This window comes from Etheostoma spectabile, chromosome 11 (genome assembly GCF_008692095.1).
Source record: "Etheostoma spectabile isolate EspeVRDwgs_2016 chromosome 11, UIUC_Espe_1.0, whole genome shotgun sequence".
NCBI lineage: Eukaryota > Metazoa > Chordata > Actinopteri > Perciformes > Percidae > Etheostoma > Etheostoma spectabile.
Window position 1 is genome coordinate 5,854,577 of NC_045743.1, and position 14,228 is coordinate 5,868,804.

Below are 14,228 nucleotides of genomic sequence, written 5' to 3' on the forward strand. Positions count from 1 at the left end.
GTAAGTACTTCAGAAAACTTTCTACGTTATTAATAAAATAATCCCTCATGATATCAACATTCTTCTTTAGCATGAAGAGCATAACTACAGCACCTTTCAGTCCTTTATAGCCTGCATTGCCAGGCCTTCCTCTCCCACCAGGAGCCCCCTTGAAGAACTCAGCCCCTACAGATGTATAGAAAGACAGTAAAGGTACTGACACAAAGGAGAACGTTTCAAATGAACAAGAAAGTAACATAAAATATTCAAAACCTTAGTGTGAACTCACTCACTCACTCACTCACTCACTCACTCACATGTTCCTTTGGGTCCTGGAGGCCCCCTGACCCCCGGGCGCCCGCTAGAGCCTGGGGGTCCTGCCCTGTCAGCAGGACGTCCTGGATCCCCTGGTTGGCCCTTATCTCCTGGCTCTCCCTTCATACCAAATGGCCCCATGAAATCCCAAACTAACAGATACAGAAAGAAATTTAAAAGAATATTTTTTATTTTTGGCATTTGGCTAAAACTCTGGAATTGTATATTTATACTTAGGTATTTGTTTAGATATTTTACTTAATGTACTGTTTTTGTATATTTGTGTTAAGGACCCACTTGAAAACAAGATGGCCTCTCAAGGGGTTTATCCTTCTAATAAATGTATCTAAACACTGTAAGCTTCAGTTTAAGTCTCATGTGTGTTTCCATCTTCTAGGTCTTTGTGAATCAAAGGTTTTTTTTTGGTTTATGACATTTTGCACTAAAGTCTTCAACATAATGACACTGAGTATTTACTAAATATTATTTATGATGTATTTAAGTTAATACTGTCATTATTCAAATTGTGATTCTGCATAGCGATTCTACTACTGCATGCATGGCATGTATTCCATGTCTGTGTGTCCTGGATGATGGATTCCTCATCTGTTCCTTTTCTTTAGCTTTTTTTCTCTCCATTGTTCCCTGTTAAAGTTTTTAGTGTGGATTTTTTCTTATCTGAGGCAAGAGTCTAAAGATAGAGAATGTCACATTGGTGTACATACTTACACATTTGTGATTTGGGGATTTACTGTATGAATGAAATTGACCTCAGAATTTGACCACTGAAAGTTTCATATACTGGTCCCTTTACTTGTATGTTGTATGTGAATTAATCACTTTGTATAGCTCCAGTTTCCTGACCTTGTTGCTGTGTTGCAGAGGCGGGGCGTCCTGGGGGTCCAGGGAATCCTTGGTTTCCAACCGGGCCTCTCTCTCCCAGTGGACCCTGCTCACCAGGAGGACCGGTAGGTCCAGCTTATCAAAGTCAAAGCACAATTAAAAGAAACATTTATTAGCATTTTATGCTCATGCATCATTGGCACTGCCTGTAACAGCTTTAATTCATTCTCACACATCTCTGTAACAGGTTATATAGGAAGGATAATGAATAGATTCTAAATGGCATATTCTCATTTAATTATATAGTGTAGTAATACTACTTATTGTTCTGTTTGTTAAATACTTCTGGAATACAAACAAATTAGATTCTCTTCTTATTTGAGTAATAATTGGAAGATTTCTCTTGGACATTGTTGTTAGAGTTCTCCTCAATGAACCCACAACCTCTATCAATCAATCAATCAAGTTTATTTGTATAGCCCTTTACAATAGCCGGAAGGTACCCCAAAGTGCTTTACAACAAAGCCATAAAACAATACATAACACATACAGAACACACAAATACAATTAAAAGTGCTGTAGTGGTGCAGCGCTGCAGGACATTAAAAGCCTTCGAGAAAAGTATAAAAAGGAGCAGGCAGAATGAGGACACCTATTCTCTATCTTGAACACTTCCCTTTTAGCTCTGACCAGTTTGTGTGGTCTGTTTAAGTTCAGTAATGCCACTAATTTCACCATGAGTTTCACTTCATGTCAGCAACTTTTTTTCTCAGACTGCTGTGGGTTTCATCTTCAAACCCTTTCTCTTCTCTTTATTTGAGTGTTTCTCTGGTATTAACCATCTTACCTCCTGAAATCCAGTTTCCTGATGAAATCAATGGTCCTGGGTCACCTCTGACTCCCTGAAACACAAACTTAATGTCAGTCTTTCAGTGTTCAGCGGCTGCTGTTTCACTTGACATTTTAATGAGGGAGATCACAAGCTGGATGTGCACACATGGCTTGAAAATGACTGTGACACATATCCTGTGGCTGGTTTAACACCGACAAAGTTCAAATAAGATTTTTAAAGCCAAAAACAGCAGACAATTTTTTTTAAAGCACTGGTTGAATTCTCAGATTTGGGGCTATTTTGCTTCCATAACATGTCTTTCTTTAGACTATTTGGGTTTTTATTCTAATAGACTTAGTTTATTTGCCATTTGCCCAAAATTATTGACTATACAAAACTGTGTGTTGAACAGCCCATTGCCTGGGTTCACAGATGCATAATTAGGGATCAGGATCAAGTGCATTCTCACCTTAGGACCATCTCTGCCTTTTGGTCCTTGTTCACCTAAATCCCCCTGAAAAAGAGTTGTCATCGTTAAGTTATTAAATTACATTTAATTTGGTAATACAATAATAATGCAGGATCTCTAATTTTTCACCCAAACATACCCTTGGTCCAGGACGCCCATCGGCACCAGTTGGACCCTAGGATGGCATAAACAGCACATGACTTGAACTTAATTGACGGATAGAGGGCAGTTTCTGGCTGAAATGTGCAGAGATGTGCTTGTGCTCACCCGTGATCCAGGGAATCCCATCACACCGGTTTCACCTTTGATGTCAGACTGAAATAAACCACACAAAGGAAAAGATGAGCAAAGGAACTGACATGCTGAGACGTTATTGTTAATATGAGTCTACTTATTTATACATGTGTATGATTGTGATTCATGAGTGATCACATACCAAATCTCCTATGTTTCCTTTCAGACCTTTCTCACCACGAGGTCCCTAAAACAATGAGAGAGAAGGATATTATTGGTGCACGTGACAGTGTCAGTAACACCATAGAGACCATATTTGAACGTTATAGTAGTTAAATCAATAAAAATGGACATGTTGAACAGACCGGGGGGCCATAGGTGGGCTGAATTTGTTGATGAGTAGAGTTTCCTGGCGGCCCTGGCGGTCCGATGTCCCCCTGTGGTGGAAGTAGGAAATACAACAAAAAACAGCTGACTCTCAGAGAGAAACCAATCATCATCCAGTTTTCAGATCCTTTACTTACCTAAAAGTACCAATACCACAGTTTTAAAATACTCTATTACAAGAAACAATCATGCAATCAAAATCCAACTTAGGTAAAGGTACCAGAGTATTAGCAGCAAAATATACTTAAAGTAGGTGAGTGAAAGTACTTGTATGCATATAAATTGCCGCGTGACTGACATGTTATTATATGACATTACTAGATTGTTAATACTGATGCTGGAATGTGTAAGCAGCACTTTACTGATGTAGCTGGTAAAGGTAGAGCTAGTTTTAACTATTTCATTTACAGTTGGGTAGCTTGGTCTAATGGTGAGACGCACCGGGCCCCCTCCAAAGGGTCACAGGATAAATCTGAGGGGTTGTTATATAGTTAGTTGGGGCAGAAAATAACAAAAAATAATAAATGTAGTGGAGTAAAAAGTGTAATATTTTCTTCTGAAATGTAGTGTAGCATTAAATAGAAAATATTGAAGTAAAGTATGAGTATCTTAAAGCTGTACATAAGTACAATACTTGAGTAAATCTTAGTTACATTTCGCCACTGAAAATATTATAGGGAAAGTACAGCTTTGGATTTCCAACTGGAGTTGCCTAAATTAATTTTCCGTGCAGCCACAGCAAACCATTTTGTTGCCATAGCATTTGCTTTGCAGCGATGCAAATAGACTTGACTAATAGATATTAGCAATGTATTTGACAAACATGGTCACTCACTTTTTCTCCTCGGAGTCCCTTAAGCACTTTGGTCATTGTACCCTGTACAGAAAAACAAAAAAACACCTGAAGCTGTATTCATAAACCCAAGTTCCTGTTTGATACCATTTCATGCAGTATTCATACATCACTTTTCTATTATATCAAATGAATATATATTATTGTTGCCTTACCTTTGGTCCACGAGGACCTGGAGGCCCTGGGGGACCCTAGAAGAAGACACAAACAGAATGCTAATAAGAACTTTGTGTCATAATAGAAGGAGCTTCACAAACTAAAATTAAAACAGCACTCAAACACACACAAACACACACTTACCTTTGGACCTGTGAAGCCTATGTTACCCTGCTGTCCGGGGTTTCCTTGAGGCCCCTGGCAATAACAGAACATTGAGTAAAGGTAAGTGCAAATTTGATATGACAACATTATATCTAACAACCAGTATCTAATCATGTCTCTGATCATGATCAGAATACAGCAACAAATTATTTTATATTTTTTATATATAGAGTATATATCATCATATAATTATATATAGTTTATATATTAAAGTGTCTTACAAATCTTCCGTTGAGCCCTGGTATGCCTGGATCTCCCTGTAGAGAGATGGTCAGAGATTCATAAATTAATGAGAACTGTAAGACTTTGTCAAGGCAATATCAAGTTTCAATATCAAGTGTAACTTTTTAAAGCCAGGAGTTCTTCAGAACAAATGTCAGGTGTGATGTACGCTCCTCTTGCTCACCCTGAAGCGCTCCATGTACACAGTGACCTCCAGAGAGTCTCCCTTCTGTCCCTTCCGGCCTGGCTGTCCCTGTTAGATGAAAACAATAAGACAGTCAGTAATGGTCAATTACAGGAAATCAAACTCTATTTATTTTACAAATCAATGTCCACGTTTGGAGTTCCACTTACAGGAAAACCAGGTGCGCCATTATAGCCGGGTGGCCCCATTAACCCTGATTCTCCGTGTGTCCCGTTACAGCCGTCTGCACCTGGCCTTCCCCGTGGCCCAGCTTGTCCTGGATGGCCCTGCAGAGCGAACGTCAATTAACAACAGAACAGTCAGAACACATTGCCAGCAGAATCAATACAGTAAGCTTCTCTTGCTGGATAGACTTACAGGAATGCCATTGTTTCCAGAAAACCCAGGAACGCCGGTCATTCCCTGCAGAGCGACAAGAATCACACAAAATAAACAAGAGGACATGCAAGAGTGTTGTGATTCAACAATTAGATGAAAAAGAAAAGGAAATTTTACCACATTTCCTTTAGGACCAATGATGCCACTACGGCCACGGTCACCCTTCTGCCCTTTTGGTCCTTGGATGCCTGGATCACCTGGTTTCCCTGGAGGCCCCTGGTCGCCCTGAGGACCTAGAGGACCAGGCTGACCCTGAGATCGGAAAGATAGAAAACAAGATTTGATAATCAACGACGCAATACACAAAATAAATTGTCAGAAGCTGCACATTGGCTTAGAGTTTAACACATAATTTACCAGAATAAAGAAGATTTAAAAATAGGATGTGGTAGTGTTATTAAGGCAACCAAAGCATCATTGCAATGCAACAAAACTATTGTCTTTTAAATTAAACATATTTCCCACGTTTCTGCCCTATTTCCCTATCTCTAAATTTCTGCTTGTATTTTCTGATTGCATCACAAGGGGGAAACAAACACCCTTTTTTCTAGTGAAATCCACTCCTTCAGCACTCCAGGCTCTCTATAGCCATCCAGTGGTCAATTAGTATAGATCCATGTGTCCACTGTCAGAGAATAGCTGATCGAAGCCAAATAAGCAATACAACTTAAATAAAATGAACATTTTTTTTTTTTTACACCACTGAATTCCTTTTAGTTCTTGTCGACTTTTCTGGGCCAGAACGAGCAGACACAATAATAGAGTCTTACACACAAATGACTTTATATGTTGCAAGATATGCCAAATCGAGCAGTGAGGAGATTAAGTTTCAGATAAACCCAGACTCTGCTGTCAAACATTTACTTAATGAAAAAATGACTGGCCAAGCAAGCCTGAAAGATAAAGTAAAGGGCTGTTTAATAAAGAGGATTTTGATTGATGACTGTTTGACACTGCAGACAGCCCCCTAATCTGCAAGCTAAATATAACAATTTGATATTCAGAGTGATGAAAGAGAGAATACAGGCAGGTTCTGGCTGTGGCGGAAGTATGTTTCTGTTCTCCAAACCGTACCTTATTATAAAATATCCCATTTTTATTTCCTGATTAATAGATACATTTGCAATGTGTCTGTAGACTCGGCCAATAAAGTGTGTGTTCTCTCTTCACCTACTTCACTTCACTACACCAGAATTGCTGCTGGATGGCAACAAGGAGGCAAGCGGGTTAAACAATCAAACAAACAAACTCCAGGAAAGTGTATGAATATTGAAGTGATCAGTGCAGACGGGCAGTGTGTGAGGGCAAGAAGCTTAAACCGAAAGATTAGATTGAACAGATGCCTTAAACACAAATGTATCTCAGAGTTGTGGGTGTATTTTTCTCCGGGGGACAGGACACAGCCAGAGGAGGCAGAGAGTAGACAGGGGATGGTGGGATGGAAACAGAATAATACAAGGACAGTGCTTTTACAAGGGTTGAGGGCGAAGATACCATGGGAAGTATGCGTGTTTGCATGGTCTGGGAGTTCAGGGGGTCAGTAGATGATGGCTGCTGAGCCCTGGGGGCCTAACAGTGTTCCTGTGAGAACCAAGAAAATATGACTAACAAATATGAAGCTAGAGCCAAGGGTCTCCAAAGCATTAATAAAACTCCAGGGAGCTTAAACAATGTCAGACAACAATTCAAACAAGCTCACAGACAAATCGGATGCAGAAAGTGAGCGATAAAGCCTCAGTTGAACTAACTGATGGCTAGATGTGTGTGTACTCATACATGCAGCCTCTGTGTGTGTGTGTGTGTGGGTGGGTGGGTGTGATAGTCAGAGCTTTGTCTATGGGAGGCTTTTTGAAAATGGAGGTGAGTTTACAGTATGTGTTTTTTCTTCAAGCAGCTGTTGCCTATAGAGCAGACAACAGAGACAACTGTCCTGCCAAAACAACATAAACTCTACATGAATAACAGGCTGTGTGTCATACAGTGTTTGCTGTGGATTTTAAGACTGGTGAGTCAGTCTTGATGTGTCTAACTTCTAATGTTGGTAACAAACTGACAAAAAAAACTAAACAAAAATGAAAAATATCTTTTTCAAAGGCAGGAATCAAAGCATATATATATATTGATTCACCATGTTTTAAAGAGCTTTCAATACTACAGTTCTATACAGTTCTTATGGACAACTGAGATGAAACAGTGTGTGCCAGACTGCATGCAGTGTTCAAAAAAATAATAATTAAAAACAAGATAGTCCGAAGAAGTAACTTGTACCTTCTTGTCAAGATGATAGATATAATTTGACATGTTTTTTTTTATTTTGACTTGGGAAAAAACTGCCACCTTCCTTTGCTATGAAACGTCATGTGCTCTATTTCTATGGTGGACAAATAGACCCTCAGGCACATAAGTAAGGTGAACTCAACCAATATACACCTACAATTCTAAATTATTCATCCTCATAAAAGGGAATTAATCAAGCCAACTAATTTTCTGAAGACAAATTGTTCTGTCAAAGTAATAATAATCACAGGGAGAAGTGAAGCGTACAGTGATAGAGGGGAGTGAGCTGGAAAGAATTGTCGTCATTTAAAAGTGGCTTATTTCTGAAATAAACGGTGCATACGTGTGTGTGCGTGTGAGTGGGTATGTTTGTGTGTGTATAAGCATGTAAGGGCATAAGAGATCCTTGTCTAGAGCACTTTGCATGGGACACTATGTGCACTGGTCTTTATCTTTCTGCATGGCTTAGCAGGGAACTGATATGTACCAGAGTGAAATCAGGCAGAATTGCAACGGCAACAGAGCAATCCCGGAAGTGGAACATTATGTTTTATAGACTAGATTATCCATGTGGTAGAATTTCCATCTTATGTACTCATGATGTGTAAGTTGAGACAGTGGTACCCCAGGTCTCAGTCAGGTCAGTGTCCATCATAACAGCAGTAGGTCATAACTGTCTCAGGCAGTGGAGACGTAACAGCTGTATGATAAGACAGCGCTGCCTCAGGCGGTGCCATCCTGCCAAAGTCAGGGGAGGAAGATGCTGTACATACACAAACTTACATATACACCTACTCACTCACATTCAAACACACTTAACAGTCACACACACAGAAACTGCAATTGTGATGCACACATAGAAACACTGGCTAAGATGTTCTTTGACCCAGATGGTCACAGATGAATGAGCAGCATGTGATCTGTGGTAACTACAACAGGACTTACTACATAGGTAAGAATACAGTGGGGCTCAAATGTTTGGGCAAGTTTGGTCTTCCAGATCTTGCTTTAACTTCCACTGTTCCTGATGACTGCCTTTTCTTAATTACATTCTGAACAGAGGATATTGGCATCTGAAAACGCTTTGCTATCTTCTTATAGCCTTCTCCTGCTTTGTAAGCGTCAACTATTTTCAGTTTTAGTTTTCTAGACAACTGCTTAGAAGAAGCCATGCTGCTGATTGTTGGGGCAAGGTCAGATGAGTCTGGGCATTTAAAACCTTAAGATGTCATCACCTGGTCGTTCCAGAAGATGATTGAGAACGACCCATGAAAGTGTCAGGTCTCAGTTTTCCAAAGGGAGCGGTGCAAGCTATAAACTCTGCAGGGTGCCAGGGTGCATAACTTTTGCAGACGCCATTTGTTATTTTGAAAGTGTAAATGATGGAAATAAAATCTAACTTTTTGTGACATATTATACGAATATCTAATCAGTCATTTGATGCCTTTTGGAATTTTTTCTCACATTTCTCACAAGTTTTTACCTGGGGTGCCCAAAAATTTGAGCCCCACTGTATGTCCAACATGAGTTTGAATACTCATATTCAAGAATACAGGAATTTCAGTTGGGATGGCACTTCATGGCACTACATGTTGGTTAAACTGTACTGCCTAATCCTGCGTCTCCTCAAGATGCATCAAATGCTTCTGTGTAAGTCACCAAAGGTGTGCCTAATAAAGTGACCACTGAGTGTAAAAGTATAACACTATTTGTTTTGCCCTTAAATGTACTTATCAACTCATCAAAATAACCATTTGAACCCTAGAGTAGGTCTAAATAAAAATGGACAAGACCTCATCCGCATACTGTATTGTTCCATTAGCACTCTGGGTGTTCATCATTTCCCTTCTACTCTATTTTCTCCTGAGCTAAATCTCTCTCCAGTCCTCCCCCTCTGTAATTACCAGCACTTCACAAATTCACTTCCTTCATACCTTCTTACTCCCCATTCTTATCTGCTCATACTACTTCCACCCAGCTTTTCCTCCCCTCCTCTCTCCAAACTCTTGAGTGCTCTGACATCCCTTTGCTTCTCTAACCCTGTAATCCTGGAGAGTGATCACATGCAAGCCTACAAATCAGCCAGCCACAGACTTTGGGGTGTGTGTGTGTGTGTGCGTACAAAAGAAAGAAAAAAATAAGTTTGAGCTGTTATACAACAGGAGAGGGATGAACATCTTGTAGAAACAGAAAAAGAAAAATTTAGGATTCTTTTACAGCGTAGTGTAGTAAACTCTTGAACTTGTGCAAATGGAGACCCTGAAATCTAGATCAGAAGAAGTTTAGGGCTCTTCAAACCAACATGTCTTGGATTCACTAAAGACCGCTGAACACACGTACTGTACATGCATGTCTGTTAAGGTCTGAGTTCCTCTCTGTCTTTGAAGGCCGGTCATGACTTTACCAGATTATGAAGCTCAGGAGACGCATGCTCCCCTTTGGCTTTTCTCTGTAACTGTAGCTACATTATTCTTCCTGTCAGTCAGGTCATGTCATCCCTTCAGCCTTGTGTCTTGTGCACTTTATAATGGGATACGACAGCAGTCAAATACGATGAGGCAGACAGAGGGCAGAGCAATAATGTCCAGAACTATTGAGCAGGTATTGTAGATCAGCCCTTTACATCTTAAATAATAATCCAAACTTGGATGGTTAGATCTAGCTCACAGCAGCGAAACATGCTCCAGACACCAGCATTTTAGAAGTTAATTTAATTTTCCCACTGGTGACAATGAGTTTTCAAAAATAATACAGTACTGGAATTTGAATGGCTTAATGGATGTATTTCCTGGTTAAAATGATAGTCGTCATTTCCTTTTATAACATTACATTACATTTAACAACAGATTTAAAGTTATTGCAAGACATACCAGATAGAGCAGTGAGGAGATTAAGTTTCAGATAAACCCAGACTGTGCTGTCAAATATCTACTTAATGAAAAAATGACTGGCCAAGAAAGCCTGAAAGATAAAGTAAAGGGCTGTTTAAAGAGGATTTTGACTGATGACTGTTTGAAACTGCTAACAGCCCCCTAATCTGCAAGCTAAATATAACAATTTGCTTTTCAGAGTGATGAAAGATAGAATACAGGCAGGTTCTGGCTGTAGCGGAAGTATGTTTCTGTTCTCCAAATCGTACCTTATTATCAAATATCACATTTTATTTCCGAATTAATACATACGTTTGCAATGTGTCTGAAGTAAAGTATGTGTTCTCTCTGCTGGATGGTAACAAGGAGACAAGCGGGTTACATGGCATGAAAATGTCACTATATGAGGTTTTTTAACATTAATATGCATTGCCCAAGCCTGCCTATGGTTCCCCAGTGGCTAGAAATGACGATAGGTTTAAACCAAGCCCTGGGTATCCTGCTTTGCCTTTGAGAAAATGAAAGCTCAGATGGATGAGGTCATGAGGGGCAAGGTTACCCCCACTCATCTCCTCAAAAGCTACAGACTCAGAAATGACACATAAGGAACGCTCATTGTGGGATTGACTCTAGTGGCTGTAATTCTGCACCAAGGCTGAATTTTGGGAAAGAGACTTCAGATAGGGTGTTAGGGGACCAGTAAGGCATATATAAAAGCATCCAAAGAGCACCATGTCATTGTACCTTTAAGGTCTCAGCCCTTTACAAACACGCTGCTGTGGTGGACAAAATCATCAAAGTCCCATGGTCAGATAAATACATTTGAGGGATCAAAAAACAGACAGAGAGTTGAACGAGAGGTGTGTGTCAGGCGGGGAAAAAACAGACTGAAATAACATGATTAAACCACCTGGGAAGTTGGAGTATATAGCATTAAAACAAAGAATAACTCTGTATATACACAGTAAATTAAGATCATAAGGACACAGACTATAGAGGAATGATTGTAAAAGAGCAATAAAACCCCAGCCCTTCCCACACTGGTTTGCCAACTGGTGTCTGTTTTTATCCGATCACTTCTCAACTCATTTCAACTACCACACACACAAAAAGGCACATAAAACACACACACACACACACACACACACACACACACACACACACACACACACACACACACACACACACACACACACACACACACACACACACACACACACACAGGCTAGGTGAACAAAGTGACCAAGGATAAGGACGAAGATAAAGATAAAGATAAGATAAAGACGCCGATAGTGAAAAAAATCCCTCTTTCTTTTTGCAACAAAACCCTAAATACCGTTAATTATTTTCTTTCAATTCGTATCTCTACCACAGCAGTAATTCTTTTTATTCCTACAATTAACCCCGTCTTTCATATATTATGTATGCCACTGACAACAAAGATGTCTCAGCTCCATCTTTTGTGGCAGCAGGAATGTGTGAGGAGGATTTTGAACATCCTCCTCCAGTTAAACCTGACATGTGAGAGTCCATGAGGATAGGGCTGGTGCCCACTGGATAGCAGAGGTTCACAGCTGATTTGAACCAAACATCTAAATTAAGCAATGAATTGAATGTTGTTGTTCTGCCGAGGTGAGGAAGGAGACTTTTTAATAACTAATTAAATAAGATCCAGAGATGCAGGTGTGAGACAACAATTTCCTGTTTCGCAGTCTCGTTCACAGATCACACAATATTAAAAGGACAGTCCATCCAAATTACACCCCAATTTTTCTCATATTTTAAAAGTGATCTATTTTCTCAGCCATGAGGATTTTCTGTTTTTCTCTTTGATTTTTTTGAAATTTTTTCACTATCATGAATTGGTAAGTCACAGATGTTTATTCACAGAAGTTTACTCACAATGCTAGCAGAGACAAAAAAAAACATTTTCCTCTGCCTAAAACCATTTGTTTTCTATAACTAATGCTTATGTTTATGTCTGGAAGTGTGCACCATTTACTGTTTATTGTTTCCAACTTACTAGTTGGATATCTAAGTTGACATATTTACATTTCCACTGCATTACTTCTGTAACTTTATGAGCGACAACTCTCAAGAATCGTTCCGGCTAACACTAAAAGCATCACCTTAAACCCCTCTGTGCCTTTTTTGTACGGTTCGGTTTTGCTTTTCTCCCCAAAAATACAGATCTATTTAAAGCCCCCCCCATCTGAACCACACTTTTCTCGGGACCCAGACGCCCCGGGGGTGGAGGGTTTTTGGGAAGACCCCCAAGAACAGGATGGGAACACGCAGCCCAGTGCACAAACCTCTGACCTCAGGTCAGAAACTCAATAAAATAAATCAATAAATAACTGGCCGGAAGCTCCCTCTGTTATTCCATCTGTCTGCATGGAAAAACTGGGACATTTTGTGAATTTTTTTAAACAAGAAATGGAAAGAGCTACTGATTAAAAAAGCAGTGTGAAGATTATCCTCTGATGTCATCACTGCGTTGACAATGACACAATGATACTCCCACAGAAACATCTACAGACCAGAGTGGATGCGCTTGTATTCACACAACACTCACTAATGTAAACTGTAAAATCATGGTGAGTGTCTCTGTGTGCTGCCTGCTGAGGGTTTACAGTAGGTGATGTTGAAGGTGGATAAGTTAAGGTATGCTTGAAGCTAAGTAGTTTGGACGACATGTCTCTTCCACCCCCCCAACAAATTAAGGTAGGAGAGGTGGTGAAAAAAAAGCAAGAAGAAAGGGACATGTTAATGTATGATTTAAGAAAGAAAAAAAAAGGAAGCAAAGAAAAAAGGAAGAAAAAAAATAAGGAAACAAAGGAAGAACAAAAAGAAACTTCTGCCTTTTCTCTCTGACTCCCACAATCGGGCTTAGACACTTTTGTTAGATTAGGTCCCACTGCTTTGCAACCCAACCCACGTTTTCTTGGATACTTTTTCTTGGACTCATTTCCATAAGATCCACATCCCCTTCTACATGATGTCCAAGGGGGGAAACAGGGCTCAGCTCCCCTGGAGGAGTGGGGGGAAATCAGGGGTTAGAGGACAGGTTCCAGGGGCTATGCTTGGAGTACAAAGAGGGTCCTCAACTGTATGCCCTCAGGAGGATTCACGCAGAATAAATAAACATCTGTAGATGTTTAGATATCTATTAGAGTGTGTTTAGATCTACTGGCTCAAGTCATGCAGGTCAGGTTTCCCAATCCCCAGCTGGAAAAAAATGTCCTACTTCTGAAAAGTGGATATAAAATGATACGCCGAGAGTTACATTAAAAGCAATCAGGCCATGCAGTCTACAGGTGGAACAGCAACAGTTGCTAAAACAATACCTATTGAAGAATTATCTGTGAGAAAGTTGTTGCCGTAGAGACAAGCCTCCAGCCCGATTTGTGAAAACCTTCATCATCTCCACTGGCGCAACAAGTTCCTCTGACTCATTCGCTTAAAATGTCTCATGTGCAAAGAGAGAGAAAGAGATGAAGTAGAGGGATAAAAACAGGCGACATACAGACGGTCGTTTCTTGTCACTGGCGTTGTTTCTCATGGAGGTCTGCTGCTCTTTGTTTAGCCATTCGGCACAGAGTGATTTGGCTGCGTTGAGAACAGTTTATATTAGAATTATTGTGTTTAGACTGAGCTAATTTCTGCATCCACGTGTCACTTTCACAGAGCACGTGCTCACACATGTGCCAGAAATCAGACAGCATCCAGACCAAGGAGAACGGGCAGCTAATGACCAGTGGATGGACTGAAGTGTGTGTGAGAGAGAGTCTGCGTGCGTGCTAAAGAGGGTGTATGTTGAAGATCAAGACTTGAGGGGGATCCCAGGCTGAGAACAGAACAGCTTGGACCTCGAGCTATCCCAGGGGTCTCTGGGGCCCAACACCTGTGCGATTGCCTCACGTTAGAGGAATGAGATGTCTTAAGTCTGTGGTCCAAGCATGTGTGTCTAAACAGGACACAGCTGCAGCCTGTGTGCATGTGTGTGTGTGTGTGCCTGAGAAAGAGCGAGAAATGGCACACAG

At 40.3% G+C, this 14,228-nt stretch overlaps 1 protein-coding gene across 2 annotated transcripts in view; it reads right to left on the reverse strand.

The window, feature by feature from the left end:
• The window catches only part of col4a2 (collagen, type IV, alpha 2), a 69,006-nt gene that overhangs the window by 19,313 nt on the left and 35,465 nt on the right, over positions 1-14,228 (reverse strand). For both annotated transcript variants that reach the window (XM_032529130.1, XM_032529131.1), the window contains exons 5-21: positions 5,156-5,290; positions 5,018-5,062; positions 4,810-4,926; positions 4,640-4,708; positions 4,455-4,490; positions 4,213-4,266; positions 4,068-4,103; positions 3,895-3,936; positions 3,038-3,109; positions 2,875-2,919; positions 2,706-2,753; positions 2,578-2,613; positions 2,439-2,483; positions 1,985-2,039; positions 1,159-1,272; positions 297-446; positions 94-165 (exon numbers count right to left, since the gene is read on the reverse strand). In XM_032529130.1, coding sequence (XP_032385021.1) covers positions 94-165; positions 297-446; positions 1,159-1,272; positions 1,985-2,039; positions 2,439-2,483; positions 2,578-2,613; positions 2,706-2,753; positions 2,875-2,919; positions 3,038-3,109; positions 3,895-3,936; positions 4,068-4,103; positions 4,213-4,266; positions 4,455-4,490; positions 4,640-4,708; positions 4,810-4,926; positions 5,018-5,062; positions 5,156-5,290 — 1,171 coding nt within the window. The remainder of the gene's footprint in view (positions 1-93; positions 166-296; positions 447-1,158; positions 1,273-1,984; positions 2,040-2,438; positions 2,484-2,577; positions 2,614-2,705; positions 2,754-2,874; positions 2,920-3,037; positions 3,110-3,894; positions 3,937-4,067; positions 4,104-4,212; positions 4,267-4,454; positions 4,491-4,639; positions 4,709-4,809; positions 4,927-5,017; positions 5,063-5,155; positions 5,291-14,228) is intronic.